The sequence below is a fragment of the Amblyomma maculatum genome, chromosome 3 (genome assembly GCF_055883805.1).
Source record: "Amblyomma maculatum isolate TAMU_Amacu chromosome 3, ASM5588380v1, whole genome shotgun sequence".
NCBI classification, from domain to species: Eukaryota; Metazoa; Arthropoda; class Arachnida; order Ixodida; family Ixodidae; genus Amblyomma; species Amblyomma maculatum.
Window position 1 is genome coordinate 149861325 of NC_139346.1, and position 15178 is coordinate 149876502.

The 15178-nt window shown below is 45.9% G+C and overlaps 1 protein-coding gene across 1 annotated transcript; it reads left to right on the plus strand.

Annotated features, from left to right (window-relative positions):
- Nucleotides 1-1769: 1769 nt before the first annotated feature.
- Nucleotides 1770-6417, plus strand: LOC146196427 (uncharacterized). The gene is made up of 3 exons (XM_084597009.1): nucleotides 1770-1778; nucleotides 2555-2994; nucleotides 6264-6417. The coding sequence occupies exons 1-3, from the start codon at nucleotides 1770-1772 to the stop codon at nucleotides 6415-6417; spliced, it is 603 nt and encodes a 200-aa protein (XP_084453135.1).
- Nucleotides 6418-15178: the final 8761 nt, after the last annotated feature.

Below are 15178 nucleotides of genomic sequence, written 5' to 3' on the forward strand. Positions count from 1 at the left end.
AAGGTTCCTTGCAGGATCGCTTGTGTTCACCACCTAAGAATTTTATGAGCGCGGCATTAATGAACAAAAAAATCTATTGATTCTACACGTAGGCATATTTTTCAACCTCTTCGCGTTAATCTGCTCGCATAATGAAGTAAAGCTTCGGAAAATTTTGTACAAATTAATTCTCTCCCCTCGAACGATCAGATTCTGACCTGTGTCTTTGCGAAACGGGCAACAGTTAAAATCTTCACGTTTCTTGGCCACAAAACAAGGTCATAACAATTAAAAGTGGTTTACTAGCATCCAATTCGATCTTCACTGTAGTCAACGCGCACTCTTCAGTTATACTTTTCAGCAATCGAACCAAGGGCTAAAGGTGGACATCTTAGAAACTTATAAACGGCCAGAGTACTTCGACAGGAGAGTCTGGTCACACTTGACCCTGCAATCCCTTTCTCACGCTTGCCAGCACAGACGTCGTACATTAAAAGAAAGGTTAAAAATGCATGTACCCGCACAGGTTTCTTTCTGACTTCTCTCAACACACGCGGGCCATAACCATGGTGGCAAGGCCAATATAAACGGCTCTTCAGCGCAAGGCGTAGCCGACATCACGTCGTCCTTGACTTCCGCCGATGACCCCGGGCCAGCTGGTTCAACCGACACGTGGAGCAGAGGCAGCAAGCACCTCGGGTCAGATATAGCAACGAGGGCCGCGGGCCAGAGGGGCAGCTCACTCCCGTGGGACCCGACGCAGTGACAGCCTCCGCCACCAAAGCGGCGCGAAAAAGTAGAAACTCACAGGGCATGTAGACAACCACTCGAGGTTAGAAGCGCCTGTCTCACATGGTGCCTTTGTGGAGAAGGAAAAAAGTGACCACGCAGGGTCAACGTAGTAAAAAGTCAAAGTGCAAGTATCATGCGACGAAGGGGGAAGGGTTGAATACTAAAGCAGTTATCAGGAAGCCAAGCGACACGTGGAGGAGGGGCGATCATCGAAGAGGCAGAATTCGTTTTATTTATTTTTGTTTTTCCACTTTTTCATGCCCGATGTGCCGCCGCCTTTGCTTGTTCTGCTTAAAATCACGCACTTACAGAGAGATTAAAAACTGGGTTTATAAAATACAGACAGGCAGCACTGCCACCCGTCGACCGAGTGAAAAAAGTAAAAGCCGACGTGCGGCGGCGGCACGTAAAAAAGAGAAGTAGAGTGGAGCGGTTTCTAAAAATAGATGCCCCATTTATATCTTGCCCCTACCATCGTAACCCTTTCACTCGTTCCCCGTCGATGGCTATCGCGCTCCACTGCCCGCCTCTTGTTTACTAATTTATTTACCCGAAGTCAGACAAAACAGACCGCGCAGGGGATTCCGCAGGGTACGTGACCCTCACATTCCGGACGAAGTTTGTAACCCCGGCAATCTCCCCCCCCCCCCCCCCCCCCTCTCTGAATATCTCTGCTCGCATAGTAAACGCACAAGCTTTAATCGATACTATCATTCAAACACCTAAAAAAGGGGGTTAACTGCCGGTTGCCAATAGCGGACAGTGGAACGCGAAAGAAATAATGACATTGCACGAAGTGTCTATGCTGCTTTCATGGGAGCGCATAACCTGCGGAGGAAGGCCGGTCCTGATAGGAGGGCCTCGCGTACTGGAACCACGGCTGTGTAGATGCCCCGCCTTTTCTTCTGAGGGCCAGGACTGGTATATAAAGGGGACCCATCGGTCGGCACAGATCACCCACAGTTCCGATCCAAGATCAGCTGTACGACCATCCCATCATGTCTGGAGTAAGTATACCAGCTGAACTTTCGTTCATACTCGTGGCCCGGTTCGACTTTTGATGCCCACAAGTAGGAGAGCTGCTCCGTAAAGCTTTGTACTGAAGCCTTAACTTCCACTCGTTCGGAGTAGTGCTTGTCGCAGAGCGGCCAGGGAATTGCGTAGCTTATAACCTTGCCCCTCGCATGCAGAGTTGATCTGCGTTCGTCTTAACGTGAAAGTCGTACATTTAGAGAAGTCGAGTTTCCAGCTGTAATTTCAGCGGCTATGAACGTTATGCACACGGGGAGCCAAAATTTAACTCCGAGCACCCTCACTCGGATGTCGTTCAGATGTCTTTATGCGCCTTATACGTGTAAAAGAGAGCAAAATTATAAATATTTCAAATGCATACTCGAGAAGTGCTTCTGAGAAATGGTAGCAAGCAAAGCCCTAAACAGAATTATATCTACTTTCTATGCCACACCACGACACCTGGCAGCGTGATCGGGAGTGAGCCAAAAATCTGTTCAGTTAATAAGTGCTTCGCCCTTAACAACATATACGGCGTCATCAGCAGCATACGCTTTCATTTACGTTAGTATCCTCAATACATTCGCAGTATCATCGCCAAATTGAAGCCTTCCCACTCCACACATTGGCCGAAAGTCGAATACGCCAATATGAAATGGTCACAACTGCAGATCTCATTTGTGGCGTATAGATCGAAACTAATCGTCTATAGATTATACTAGACGATGCGCCTTCTTAAAAGCCCTCGACTAAATTACAGTTCTCTTCCCAGCTCCGTGCTTGCCTCCTCCTGGCTCTGGCCTGTGTCGCCTATGGCGGCTACGTGTCACCGTATGTCGGCCTCGGCTACGGATACGGCTATGGCTACTACCCGTATGCTCCATACACCGGCTACGGAGTGTACCGCGCTCCCGTGTACCACACCGTGCACACACCTAGCAAGTACGTGGTGCACACTCCGACCATTGAGGCCAAGGTGACCGACACGTACGAGACCCAGCCTGGCGTGCCTGTGAGCGTGTCCAAGGTGGCCGGAAGCTACGTCGCCCCGACGGTCGTCCACGCTGTCCCCACGGCAGCCAAGGTGGTGTCCACCGCCTACACCCCGACCGTGGCCCACGTGCCCACCTACTACGGCTACGGAGTGTCCCCGTATGGCCTGAGCTACGGCTACGGAGTCGGCGGCTACAACTACGTCCCAGTCCTCAAGAAGTGTGCGTATACTTTGTCGCGAGCATCGTTAATGCGCAGTTTTTGCATTGTTGATGCGTAGATACCACCACGTTGGCATCTAGCTCCGTCTGTCGCCCCTTCGCACTACGAAGTTAACATTTAGCAGTCTAATCTAATTCAACCTTCCACTGAAGTTAGCCATCACTGCTCCTTCTTAGCTATCTTCCAAAACATTGTAGCTTAAGAAACTCAATACAGGGACAAGAAGAAACCAGCAGACAACGCAGGTGCTGTGTTGTCTGCCCTTTCTGTTTTTTGGGTCTGGTCTTCAACCTGATTCACTGCAGTGTTTTGAAGAAATGCCATGGACAAACTAGTCCGAACTGCGATATTCCTTAAAGGCGTTCAATTGTCTACGCTGTGGTCCATCTCTGCTTTACAGCTGTAGAACGGGATTATTTAACTCTTTTTAATGAGATTAAATCGTACTCATTAACGAATGCCGCATCAGTAATCTTCCCAAGCATCACGCAGAAAAAAAGTACGGGTGCGATATTACTCCCTTCACAAGCTATACCTTCTGGCCCAATTATCAGAAAACAACCCGAAGACCTGTTAACATATGGCCCCATATTTAAATAACAGGTCGAACGGTTCCGCATCCGGCTGCAAATGCTGCGATATTAGGTTATCAAAAAAAATGTTTTTCTAAAGTTGTTTCATTGCTGAATGAATGAGAATTGCAAACGAACACATGGTCGATAACTTTCAGAAGATTAAGCTTATATAAACGGCGACTGCTTATCCTTGGAAACTAGGATTCGTTTCATTTGGTCATGTCTTTTTTTTTTTTCATTTACAGAAATGTTGAGACGAACCGAGGCCATCATGCATCCTGACCAAGCACCCCATGTCCACGACCAGCCATTCGAAAGAAGCATCTCTATGCGGCATTTCCACACCCCCTCGTTCATTCGCCTGTCAAGAGTCAACCCACCAGCCATCTAATCTTATTTTTTTTAATTGAGAAGTTTAAAGTCGAAGCAATAAAAACAACACGTCGTTCGCAAACACGCTTTTGTTTGTTGGAACTGTTCACCTTAGTGAAGCGGTGAATACACTGCGACAGTAGGTTTCACTAATTCCTTCTCGAAGTATGAACGCGCACAACTTGCGCCTCAAGATCTTGCGAGCAGTGCGTCACGTGACCTTCAAAATAGCGCAGGGTTGAAGTTATATAAAAAGTGACAAAGTTCCAAGGTTATTGGTTGTGAATTCCTGCGCACGAGACATATCAGCCACACAGGCACGAGTCTAGAACCGCCTCCGACTGAAGCGAACTTGCACATGAAACATGACAGTTTAAATTGTGGAAACATAAAAGCAAGGATCAAAATGTCGGCTCAGGGAGGACTTCTGTAGTTTTTTTTATATAACCTGCGCTTGGGGCTCGGGACAGAGCGTCCAGATGTCGTTTAATTCCTGTTCATTTCCTCTGCAATTCATTGCATGGAATATAGTAGAAAAGTAGGCTTATATTTCATTCCACATTTTCGTGGCGCACTTTGGTCATCAAACTGCTGTTTTCTACGAAGCTGCTTTAGAGTATAGGTAAACTTCGGCCATGTGTAATTGCACAACAACAATTAAAGCAGTACGACTACGAGAAACGGCGATACGTTTGCCGAAAAAAAAATGGTAAAGTCGAAGGAGAACGCATTTCCTGAATAAATTAAGGTCGAGTTTTCTGAACAGATTTTGTGTGTCATTTTCGTAATGCGAATGAGGTGATGTCATGGGAATTCATATCTACATGCAAATGGCATCGTATTAATAAACTGCAAGAAAAAATTTACAGGATCTCTTGCACGTCTCTTTTAAGAAGAGAACGACGAAAGCTATAATTTTGTAGTCATTATGAGTAATGCCTAATCAATGTGGTCATTACCACTCATAGCAATGCATTTTTACACATTTCCAATAATTTGCGGTTATAAAAGCCGTCGTTTGATATATTGGTTGTTTCTTAGTCATTAGCAGTCATGATGAGTCATGCCTAGGCAATTTACTCATTTCCAAACAATTACAGTAATTTCAAGTCGTTGCTTGACATATTGGTCGTTTTATAGTCATGATGAGCCATGCCTAGTCATTGCAGTCACTCCCATTCATAGCTAAGTATTTTGCGCATCTCCAATCAGTTGCGGTAATTACAAGTCGTTGTTTGACACTTTGGACATTATAATATGTAATGTTAGTCATTATTAGTCATTAGCGTTTATCATTAACTTTATCGAGCTATTTGCGAGTGACACGTCAGCGCACAGATAAGACGCGCAGATCAAGCGCACAGCTTCCGCGCTTGACTTGCATATCACTTGGCCTCAGGGACCACATCATCGCTCACTCCTGGGCTTCATAAAATTAGCCAACCTTTTTCCATTCATTTGATCCTTTATTCATTCTTCATCTCATACACTACTGATGCCTGAGGCAATAAATATCATTGCAAAAAATAACTTCTCTATGAGATATAAGAAGGGCAAATTTATGGCAACTCCGATGGGTTGACCACGCTATATTGAAGTGCTACAGCAAAGAAGAAACTTCAATCGTTGTGTGTCTGTTCAATCAATGGACATATCTGTGCAATAATTAATGTGTATGTTAGAAATTATGCTTTTCGCTCGGCTCTGCGACTTGAGTCTTGCAAAAAGGGTAATGATGTGCTGTGTTATTCGGCCGAACCACTCAGAATCTAAATTTAAGAATGGATATGGTGCCATGTTTGTTGTGAACAGCCTGGTGTGTCCCGGGGCAGAGTCGGGGTACTTGTGCGTCTTTCGGTTTGGTGTTACTTTGGCCGACCTGGTCGCTGATAACCATGTTGAGATGCCTGGGAGTTGTCTTGGTGGTCGTAGTGCTGTACAAGTCATCCCACGAGTGAAGCGCATCTCGCCGCGCCAAGGAACCCAGGTGAAAATCTTAACTGGTCTAAATGGTTTAAGGAACAAATTCCCAGTTGATCCCAATTCAATTCCAGTTGGGGATCCATTGTTATCTAACTGGGAACAAACTAGGATGAACTGGCGATTTGTTCCTTAAACCAATTAGACCAGCTAGGATTTTCACCTGGGAACCGGTACCATTAGCCGGTCGAGATTTTCTAGAATATCAAGAACACCTCCTGTCCTTCAAGCAAGATCTTGCCGGAGGCGTGTCAACAGGCACGCGTGTGTGTGAAAGAGCGCGAGAGTGATGTGTTCAAGTTACTCTCCCTCTCCGCTGGCCCACCTCCTTCTGGACAGAACCGGGGACCGGCGGCCAGCCCAGCTGATACGGCCTCTTCAGGAGAACCGAGGAGGTGTGACCCCTTTCGAGACCTCTTCGGGACGAGCTGTTAGGATCGGGCTTCTGCAGCTGCCGACGAGTGGAGTCAAGCGGGCACCGGCGAGCGCCTGACGCCCCTTTACAAACCCCGGTGCTGCTCCGCATGGCGCCGGCGCATTTAGAAGAAGCCTCGACGTCAAACATGTCTAGACACGTCAAGCCAGACACCATGGCGCCTCAATCTCCTCGCCGTCGACCTAAAGGCGCGCCCTCCTGCCCACCTCCATCCGCGATGGGATACCAGTGCGCTCTCTGTTGGGTCTCTTGGGCCGCCGTCAACTGCTGTATCCGGACTGGACAGTTCAAATGCCAACGGCTTCCTGGTCTATAAAAGAAAGCGCTCGGTAGGTTGTCGAGAGATACCATCGTGAACGACCATCGTGTGTTGTGCTCCTCAGCCGGAGGGAACGTGGCGGATTCTCCCTGGCCGGCGCTGTGCGGAGACAGTCGCAGGCATTAAGTAGCTTTCGGCCTCTGTGCCGATATTGTTCTATCCTCTACCATGCCTGTAAATTAATGCATAAAGTCACATTTTGTTCACCTCGTCTCGTGGACTCGGAGCCTTGGTACACGTATTAGAATCATGACTGCGGTGTTCTCGCTCCGATTAGGTCGGACGTTGCAGAAGATGGTCTATGAGGCACCGGCTCCTGATATCTAAAAACGCGAACTTATCTCATCTCCACTTTGCGTATTATCTCGCCGCGACCACTTGTACATTTTTTCCCAAGACGTCACGTGAATGGAACCATCTTCCTGTGTCGACAGCGGTTCAAAATTAGCATAATGCGCACCGTTCTCTTTATTTAACGCCTGATTTTTGTTATTCTTCCCAATATAATTTTTCCGATATAATTCTACGGTCCTGGGGATATATGTGAAAAATTAAAAAAAAAATAAAGAAGAATGCTTTTTGTTAGAGGCCCTACTGTTTTTGGGCCACGAACTACGTGTGGACTATACAGTGATGCAGTCGGCTCTGCTGGTGGCAAGTGTGACAGATGCTGCGCCTTTTCTTTCCTGTGAACCAATTATTATTATAATTCAGTTTTATTTTTGTTTGCTTTCGAAAGATAATGCAAGGCTGAGACTGTACGTCAAGAGGAGGAAAGAAGGTGGCTACGGCTAAAGGTACGTCGGACAGTGCCGGTACAGTTTTTATCACGCGTACCTCGCAGTTATCGAAGTCTGACGTATCAGAAGACTATCAGTTGTATGCCCGGTAACGCGGTTGCGATGGTGTCATTTGATACGGAGTTGATCATATAATACACGGCAAATTCAAGTCGAACAATTGCATGCATACGAGTCGCACGATTGCCAGCCCTGTTTACTGCTTTCTTAGTGTACCCACTGGAGCGCGATTGGCTTTCGGTGCGCGTACTGCAAGTGTGCAAGCAATAAAATGGAAATATATCGGGTGCTTCAGCGAACGCTTTCAAAAATCTGTAAAAAGAATCAGTTCTAATTACGAAAAAGTATCGGCATAAACAATCTGTCAGCCTCGTCGGTATAATTTACTGCAAAACTCTTCTAATTAACAACTAATTAACTGAAACTCTCTAGACAACTCTTTAATTAGCGCAGTCTGGTTTTTGTGCTAACCAGTGCTAGTGTACAATGTATAGTGTATACGCCCCGTGCAAAGCCATGGCCACGCCACTCGTGGCAGAGTTGAAAATAAATCCAGGATCGGAGCCGGCCACGTCGTCTGCTAGCAGTGTGTTTCTATGCAGTCCTCGCGTCGTAAATTGGTTTCCCTCGACGATTGCATCGTTGCATATACAACATCCGCTGCCAATACAATTTGGCGCAAACTACGGAGCATCTCCAGCGATAGGTATTCTTTTTGTTAATATTCAAAAGCTGTAACAAAATGAGTTGGATATTGTATTTACTCGTCCCAGCTCATCAAGCAATACGCCCTAGAGCGTACTGTTCGAGATAACTTCGCGTTAACAAATTGTTTGTCATTCGTGTCTGATATTTCGATATGAGAGCATTCCAAATAATGTCGGTGCATCATCGTGAATTTTCGAAGATCACTATTATTCGCGTTTAGGTACGGGAAAAAAATTACAAGGGTTCAACGCTGCTGAACCAAATATTGAGCGAAAGCATTAGGTGCGGGTGACCGAGCGTTCTTCTTCTCTTTTTCTTCTTCCTCAGCCCACATATAAAGCCCCGCTTTAACCAACCCCTATAAACGTGCCTTAGTGGTGGCCTATAGGGGTAACGTGAATGCCAGGGCCCTAGCAGACTGATTCTGACATAACCGTCCCATGTGAAACAAGACCCAAGTTGGTAGCTCCTGCCAGCTTGGGGTCGCCTACGGGGGTCGTCTAAAGGTCAAAGGTCAATGGTGGTCACCGCCGTTGCACGCTGAAGGCCTAAACTGCGAGCAGTATTGCTTTCGCAATAATAATTATGATGGTTACTGAGTAAACCTGAATATAATGCAGTGCTGTATATTTTGTGGCACTTAATTTCTGAAGCCATTAATAGGGCCTTAGTGCAAAGTAAAGATGGATATGATGAGCGTCAGGTACGAAATAATTAGACACAGAGCTCCAGGCGCACGGTAAATGGATTTAATGGCCTATATAAGCGGTGCTTGTTAAGAGCAGAATCTCTAAATATTTTGTCCTTTTACCTAAGTGCATAAGGTTTACGAAGCGGAGATTGTAAGCGCCCGCTTTGTCGCGTTTCACTATTTTCGTCTGTATACGCTTTAAAACGTGTCATCGCCGCGATCCAATCCATCGTTGCGCTAAGCCGATTTAACCCATTTTATTTGTCCTCTCGAGCAACTAAAAAAAATAATAATAGAGGGGGAGCCCGTACTAGCAAAAGCTTCACCTGGCTTGAAGACAAAAATAAATAAAAAGGAGCAAAAGCTGACGATTATAAAAAAAACTTTTGTTTAAACAGTGCAATAAAAACAATAATAATCACAAAAATAAAAGAGAATGAGGTCCGAGTTGCAAGACGGTCTACGCTGGCCTAAAAAAAAAAAAACACCTACAGACCTGCGAACAAGACAACAACAGGAAACAGAACCGAAAAAGCAAAGAACAGCAGTAAAACAACGGATATAAAAATTGTTTGCAGAACCCGTAAGGCTAATCGCACCTGTAGTCTGCCACAACCTCAACAGCTCCAACCTCAACGAATATACAAAAAATGACAAAGAACGTGTGGTGAGAGAGGCAGACGTACATAACACAAGAAGAGAAAACAGGAGAGACTGGAGTAAAATAATAAGCAGGATAGTCCACAACAAATAGAAATGAAATAGAAATAAAATGGAGCGGAAAATAGAGCTCTGCAGTCTCCAACGGCATTGTAATGGTAGGCTCACAAAAATTCACAAACAGAAAAAGAAAACTATAATAAGGAGCAAAAGAATGAAAAAGGAAAAAAAAAATGAGAGGACGAACTGATAAGCCAAATACAAGGGAGAGAGGAAGAGAAAGAAAGGTATAGCCTAGACAAAACAAAAGAAAAATGCTAGAGAACCTAGACTGATGCAAAAGACGTCCGTCACAACACCAGATTATACTATTCATACCCGAACAGGCTCGGTAAGAGAAATGCTATAAGAAGATGCCTAAAACAGAACTACTGCCCCACTCTACCGGACAGGCCTGACAACAGCAGTATAAGAGGCAAAAACATCACATCACAGAAGAGTAAAATGAAAAAAAAAAAAAAAACTATTCATTTCATAGAAATGTGCATGTTGCCTATGAGGACCTGGCTCCCGTGAGGGATGCTTTAAACATAGGGGCGCTTAATTAAACATCGCCTATTAACGTCAGAACGCGATTGCGTTGTCGGACGTCCCGTTCGCGTCGCGAATTCAGTAAGTATACCTTTATTCAGTTTGAACCAGCGAACCTTCGCGACAAATGAACGTGTGTCTGTTTCGCAACGAGTCATAAGTTCGTCTCCCCCCCCCCCCCCCCTTCCTAAAAGTCAACTCCGTTATCAATTCCGCTCAATAGTCTTCATTTAGTCTACGGAAATCCCTTGAGAAATTTAGCGCTAAGCTGAACATTTCAAACTCCTCCTGAATTTTCCATCGAGATGTTTCGTTCACGGCGGACGACGACGGAGGCGAATTTTCTGCGATACGGGACCGTTAGCGACCCTGCATTAAAATCTTGTGGATTCGACTGATGAAGCGATATGCCTATAACAGAGCGGTGGGGCTGGCATGGTGTAACGGCGGGTGGCGCAGAATGTCTGATATATTCGATCGAGGAGCGTCGCCGTGAGCACATATTTTCTACAAGAGCTTGCAAAGCAAATGAAGGGTAAATGGAAAAACAGCAATTATTCTGTTAAAGTAATTGATTACTCGATGCGGAATACCCACAGAAAAGCAGAGGTCGAAAATGCAGCTAGTTATTTACCGCTTATTTGTAGGAGGCACATGGCGCGTTTGTACTTTAGTTTCTCCCTGATGGCCGCAGCATCATCAATGTTTTCGCCTGTACACAAAGGCCAACCTTAACTTTACGCTTCGGGTAGCCATAGAAAAAATTGACGCGAGCTGAAAAAAAAAAATAATAAACCACCACTGCGAACAACGCCAATCCTCGCTGCGACGAGCGAGCAGGCGCAACTCGTGTCCCGGAAATACTTTCGAAAACAACCGCTAGGCGGCTTTGAAAAAATGAGCATGATAGCAACTGCTACCCCTGGTGGCTCGCGGCGACTTCTTCAGCGCGGTTTACAGCGCCCAATTGTATACCGGGGCTCGCGTTACGCAGCACTTTCTCCCAGGATTCAAGTGAGGGAGCTTCTGTGTGAGCCTTGGGAGGCGGGTCCTCTGAGCAATCCCACAGGATTGGTACCTAGTTGGTACCTAGTTTCCTGCTCGCTCAGTGCGCTCAGTTTCGGTTTCGTGCAGAAAAAGCGCCAAGCTCCTAGAGTTGCAGTGCTTTAGAAAATTAGTGTTTCATCGTTTCGAAAACTGATATGGCATGATTTTTTCCCCGCCTTCATACTTCCCCTCGGCATTAACAATTAGTTTTTTTTCTTTACTGCGTTAACCAATAGTTAATTAGGGAGTTTTCGTTGATTTGTTGTGTATTTAGAAGGGTTTTGTAGAAACTGTGTCCGCCGAGGCTGAAAGTTCGTACCTGCAAAAAAAAAAAAAAAAACACTTTCTTGGACTCCTTATGTTTAGGAACATTTTATTACTTTTCTGAAACACCCGGTATTCCTATATTGCTTGTGTTGCTGCGTGCATAATAAAAGACATGTCTTTAGGGTTTACCTTTTGGCACCAGTCGTTGAGTAGCAGCTATCGTTTAACTACAATATTATTCCTGGCTATTTATATTCAAACATCACGCACATGCCATTTTCTGCCGTATGTTGAAATACGAGGCGCCGCACTTCTGCTCGCAGAGGCAATTTCTATCTGCTCGCACTAACCTCGGATCCACGAGAATTTAAATTACAGGTACGTATGCGAATTTTCACGAGCAGACAAAGCGAGATGTCACTTGCCTAGTCTTCCACTAATTGCTAAAAAAAGCAAAAAAGGTTCACCCTTTATCCGGAAGCAGCTAGATCAATCCTGGCTTTTGAGCTGTTCACTTGTGTATTGAAGTGGAGCACTTCTTCGCCACGGCAGACTCGCGGGACGTGGTCATCACCTGTGGAGCAGCTTAGGACCTCAAGTAGAATGCAGCAGGATTTTTGCACGGCTGATAGGTAGAATTAAAAAAAAAAAAAGAATGGTTGTGCTAAGCTTTGCGGTTTGGCTCTTCAGTCAGCATGGGCTGACAGGCAGTTGCCGCCAGACACCCAGGCCATGATGACCTGGGTGTCTCTTCTCCCGTTGTGGCATGCTATTACTGCGATTCGGCTGTTCTTAGCGCATCACAAGGCGAACCTCCGACTTGCGGCATAAATTAGCAGTTGACATTGCTTCCACAATATACTGGCCTCGATGAGTCCACGCGTTTGTACCGCCGTTCATCCATCCCAACGCGAGCTCGGGAGAAGGACTAAGCACTCTCGCCGAGTGGGATAGAGCCTCGTGCTTTGCTCTGTCGTCTTTTGCGCGGCGTGGCAGATCACTGGCGGAGCGGAAGCAATAAACATGCCGCCCGCACTACTAATTCGGTCGGTGAGTGGTTTGCTCTTCCCCGCGCGACCGCGCCATAGTAGGCGTCGGAACGAGACGCATCTGCATGTGCCTTGCATGCTGGCGCGCTCCCATTATCCCGAGTGGCTTTAGAGCCCCCATGGGCTCGGTGGTACACCATTCCGTCATGTTCTCTTGCCACACCGGCTACCTCACCGCAGTTCGTGGTGCTAGCATTCTGAACCGAAACTGACCATAATAAATCGTTGTGCAATTAATCATTCGAGGTGCGCTGGAACTTTTTATGCCATATTCTATAATCACTGGGTGCCAAGGCTTAAAGACAAACCACAAAACCAGAACTCGAAATTTGCTGTCTGTACTCCCTTGAATGATATGCAGCTCGTGCTGCATATATATATATATATATATATATATATATATATATATATATATATATATATATATATTGCCGCATGCCATTCAAATCTTTATTTTTTCTTTTTTTTCGACAGCCGCCGGTATGGGGCCTTGTCACTGGCACGCGTATCATTTCTGTGTTCTTTGTTTGATCATGCTCGTTGTCGGAGAAGCAGCTTTATCAGTTTCTTTGTCGCGCAAGATGCACCGAGATGTGTCTCGAATATTCCGGGCGCTCGCATATGTTTCTGCAATGCTCTAGGTTGTGCTAGTCGCCGTGTGCGGCTTTATTTAGATGTTGTCTGGCCGCCTATATATATATGTGTGTGTGTGTGTGTGTGTGTGTGTGTGTGTGTGTGTGTGTGTGTGTGTGTGTGTGTGTGTGTGTGTGTGTGTGTGTGTGTGTGTGTGTGTGTGTGTGTGTGTGTGTGTGTGTGTGTGTGTGTGTGTGTGTGTGTGTGTGTGTGTGTGTGTGTGTGTGTGTGTGTGTGTGTGTGTGTGTGTGTGTGTGTGTGTGTGTGTGTGTGTGTGTGTGTGTGTGTGTGTGTGTGTGTGTGTGTGTGTGTGTGTGTGTGTGTGTGTGTGTGTGTGTGTGTGTGTGTGTGTGTGTGTGTGTGTGTGTGTGTGTGTGTGTGTGTGTGTGTGTGTGTGTGTGTGTGTGTGTGTGTGTGTGTGTGTGTGTGTGTGTGTGTGTGTGTGTGTGTGTGTGTGTGTGTGTGTGTGTGTGTGTGTGTGTGTGTGTGTGTGTGTGTGTGTGTGTGTGTGTGTGTGTGTGTGTGTGTGTGTGTGTGTGTGTGTGTGTGTGTGTGTGTGTGTGTGTGTGTGTGTGTGTGTGTGTGTGTGTGTGTGTGTGTGTGTGTGTGTGTGTGTGTGTGTGTGTGTGTGTGTGTGTGTGTGTGTGTGTGTGTGTGTGTGTGTGTGTGTGTGTGTGTGTGTGTGTGTGTGTGTGTGTGTGTGTGTGTGTGTGTGTGTGTGTGTGTGTGTGTGTGTGTGTGTGTGTGTGTGTGTGTGTGTGTGTGTGTGTGTGTGTGTGTGTGTGTGTGTGTGTGTGTGTGTGTGTGTGTGTGTGTGTGTGTGTGTGTGTGTGTGTGTGTGTGTGTGTGTGTGTGTGTGTGTGTGTGTGTGTGTGTGTGTGTGTGTGTGTGTGTGTGTGAGAGAGAGAGAGAGAGAGAGAGAGAGAGAGAGGATAATGGTATAATTATCACTACATTTCTTGTTGATTACCCCGTTCTGCATGCACCTGGATATGCGCGTGTCACGCGTGCTTAGCAAGCTCAATGTCCCCGTTTACCAGCGCTTCAGACGCCGATGCAGGATTGCAGACGACGCAAATACATCGTTTTGACAGATTATTAAGTGCGACAAAAAAACGAGCGAATGCGTATCTCTGATATGACCAGTGCTTAAAGTCTGGCTCCATCGGAGAGGGCCCGGTCTGTAGTGATTTGAACACTGGTGATGGGAAATAAACAGGGAAAGCGAGAAAGCGGCCTTCAGGGTGTCCTCAGGCTGTTTTGCAAATTGTTTTATATAAAGGGGAAAAATGAATATTTTTTTCAATCTCTGGTTTTAGAAAACGTGTTAGTGGTTTTAATTAATATTCACTGCGAAACTGTCTACACGATAGAGAAGAAATCTCCCGATTACACCATTGACAAGAATAAAAAATGGTCGCCTGCTTCGTATTCGCAGTCCTTACAGTTTCAAGCTCGAGAGGGGGGTCTCAGATCCCTCTAAAATATTGATGGGGGGCTCAGGCCCCCCGAGACCCCGTTGACTTTAAGCCCTGGATATGACGTGGGTAGCGTTTCTTGCTGTCATCGCTTTTGCTTTCAGCATGTACGAGTGACAGCGACGCTTGTTACGCCCAACCGAGAGGGAATAAAATGGCGACCTGCGTAATTGTGGGGCGCCGAAATGTTATATGGGCGAACCTATTTTGCATGTTCTCGAAAGCTGCGAGGGCTGAGCTGTACTTTATCTATGGACCTGTAGCGGCGTACTGTATTTTCGAAGAGAAACGACGTCTGGATGCATCGGACGTTCCTTTAGACGTACTTCAAGAGAATATGTTAGTAGTTCAGTTAACATGTGAGAAATGTTTACGAGAGGATGCACTACTCAATATTTCAGGACTCAAATGCAGTTTAATTGTGACCCGTAGTATTTTACGACTCCCCTGTGTGCATAGAGTTTATTACTATTACACTCTATGCCTGAATGTAATGGAGTTTTTCTCTTTATTCTTTTCCGATAAGCCAACTAAATGGAGAAATTTGAATTTCGCGCCATAGCGGTCACGAGAAG

Bases quoted from the DNA above. Each gene is read 5' to 3' on its own strand.
- LOC146196427 (XM_084597009.1), top strand. The intron at 2,995-6,263 runs GTGTGCGTATAC...CCTTCTGGACAG, and splicing joins TACGTCCCAGTCCTCAAGAA to AACCGGGGACCGGCGGCCAG.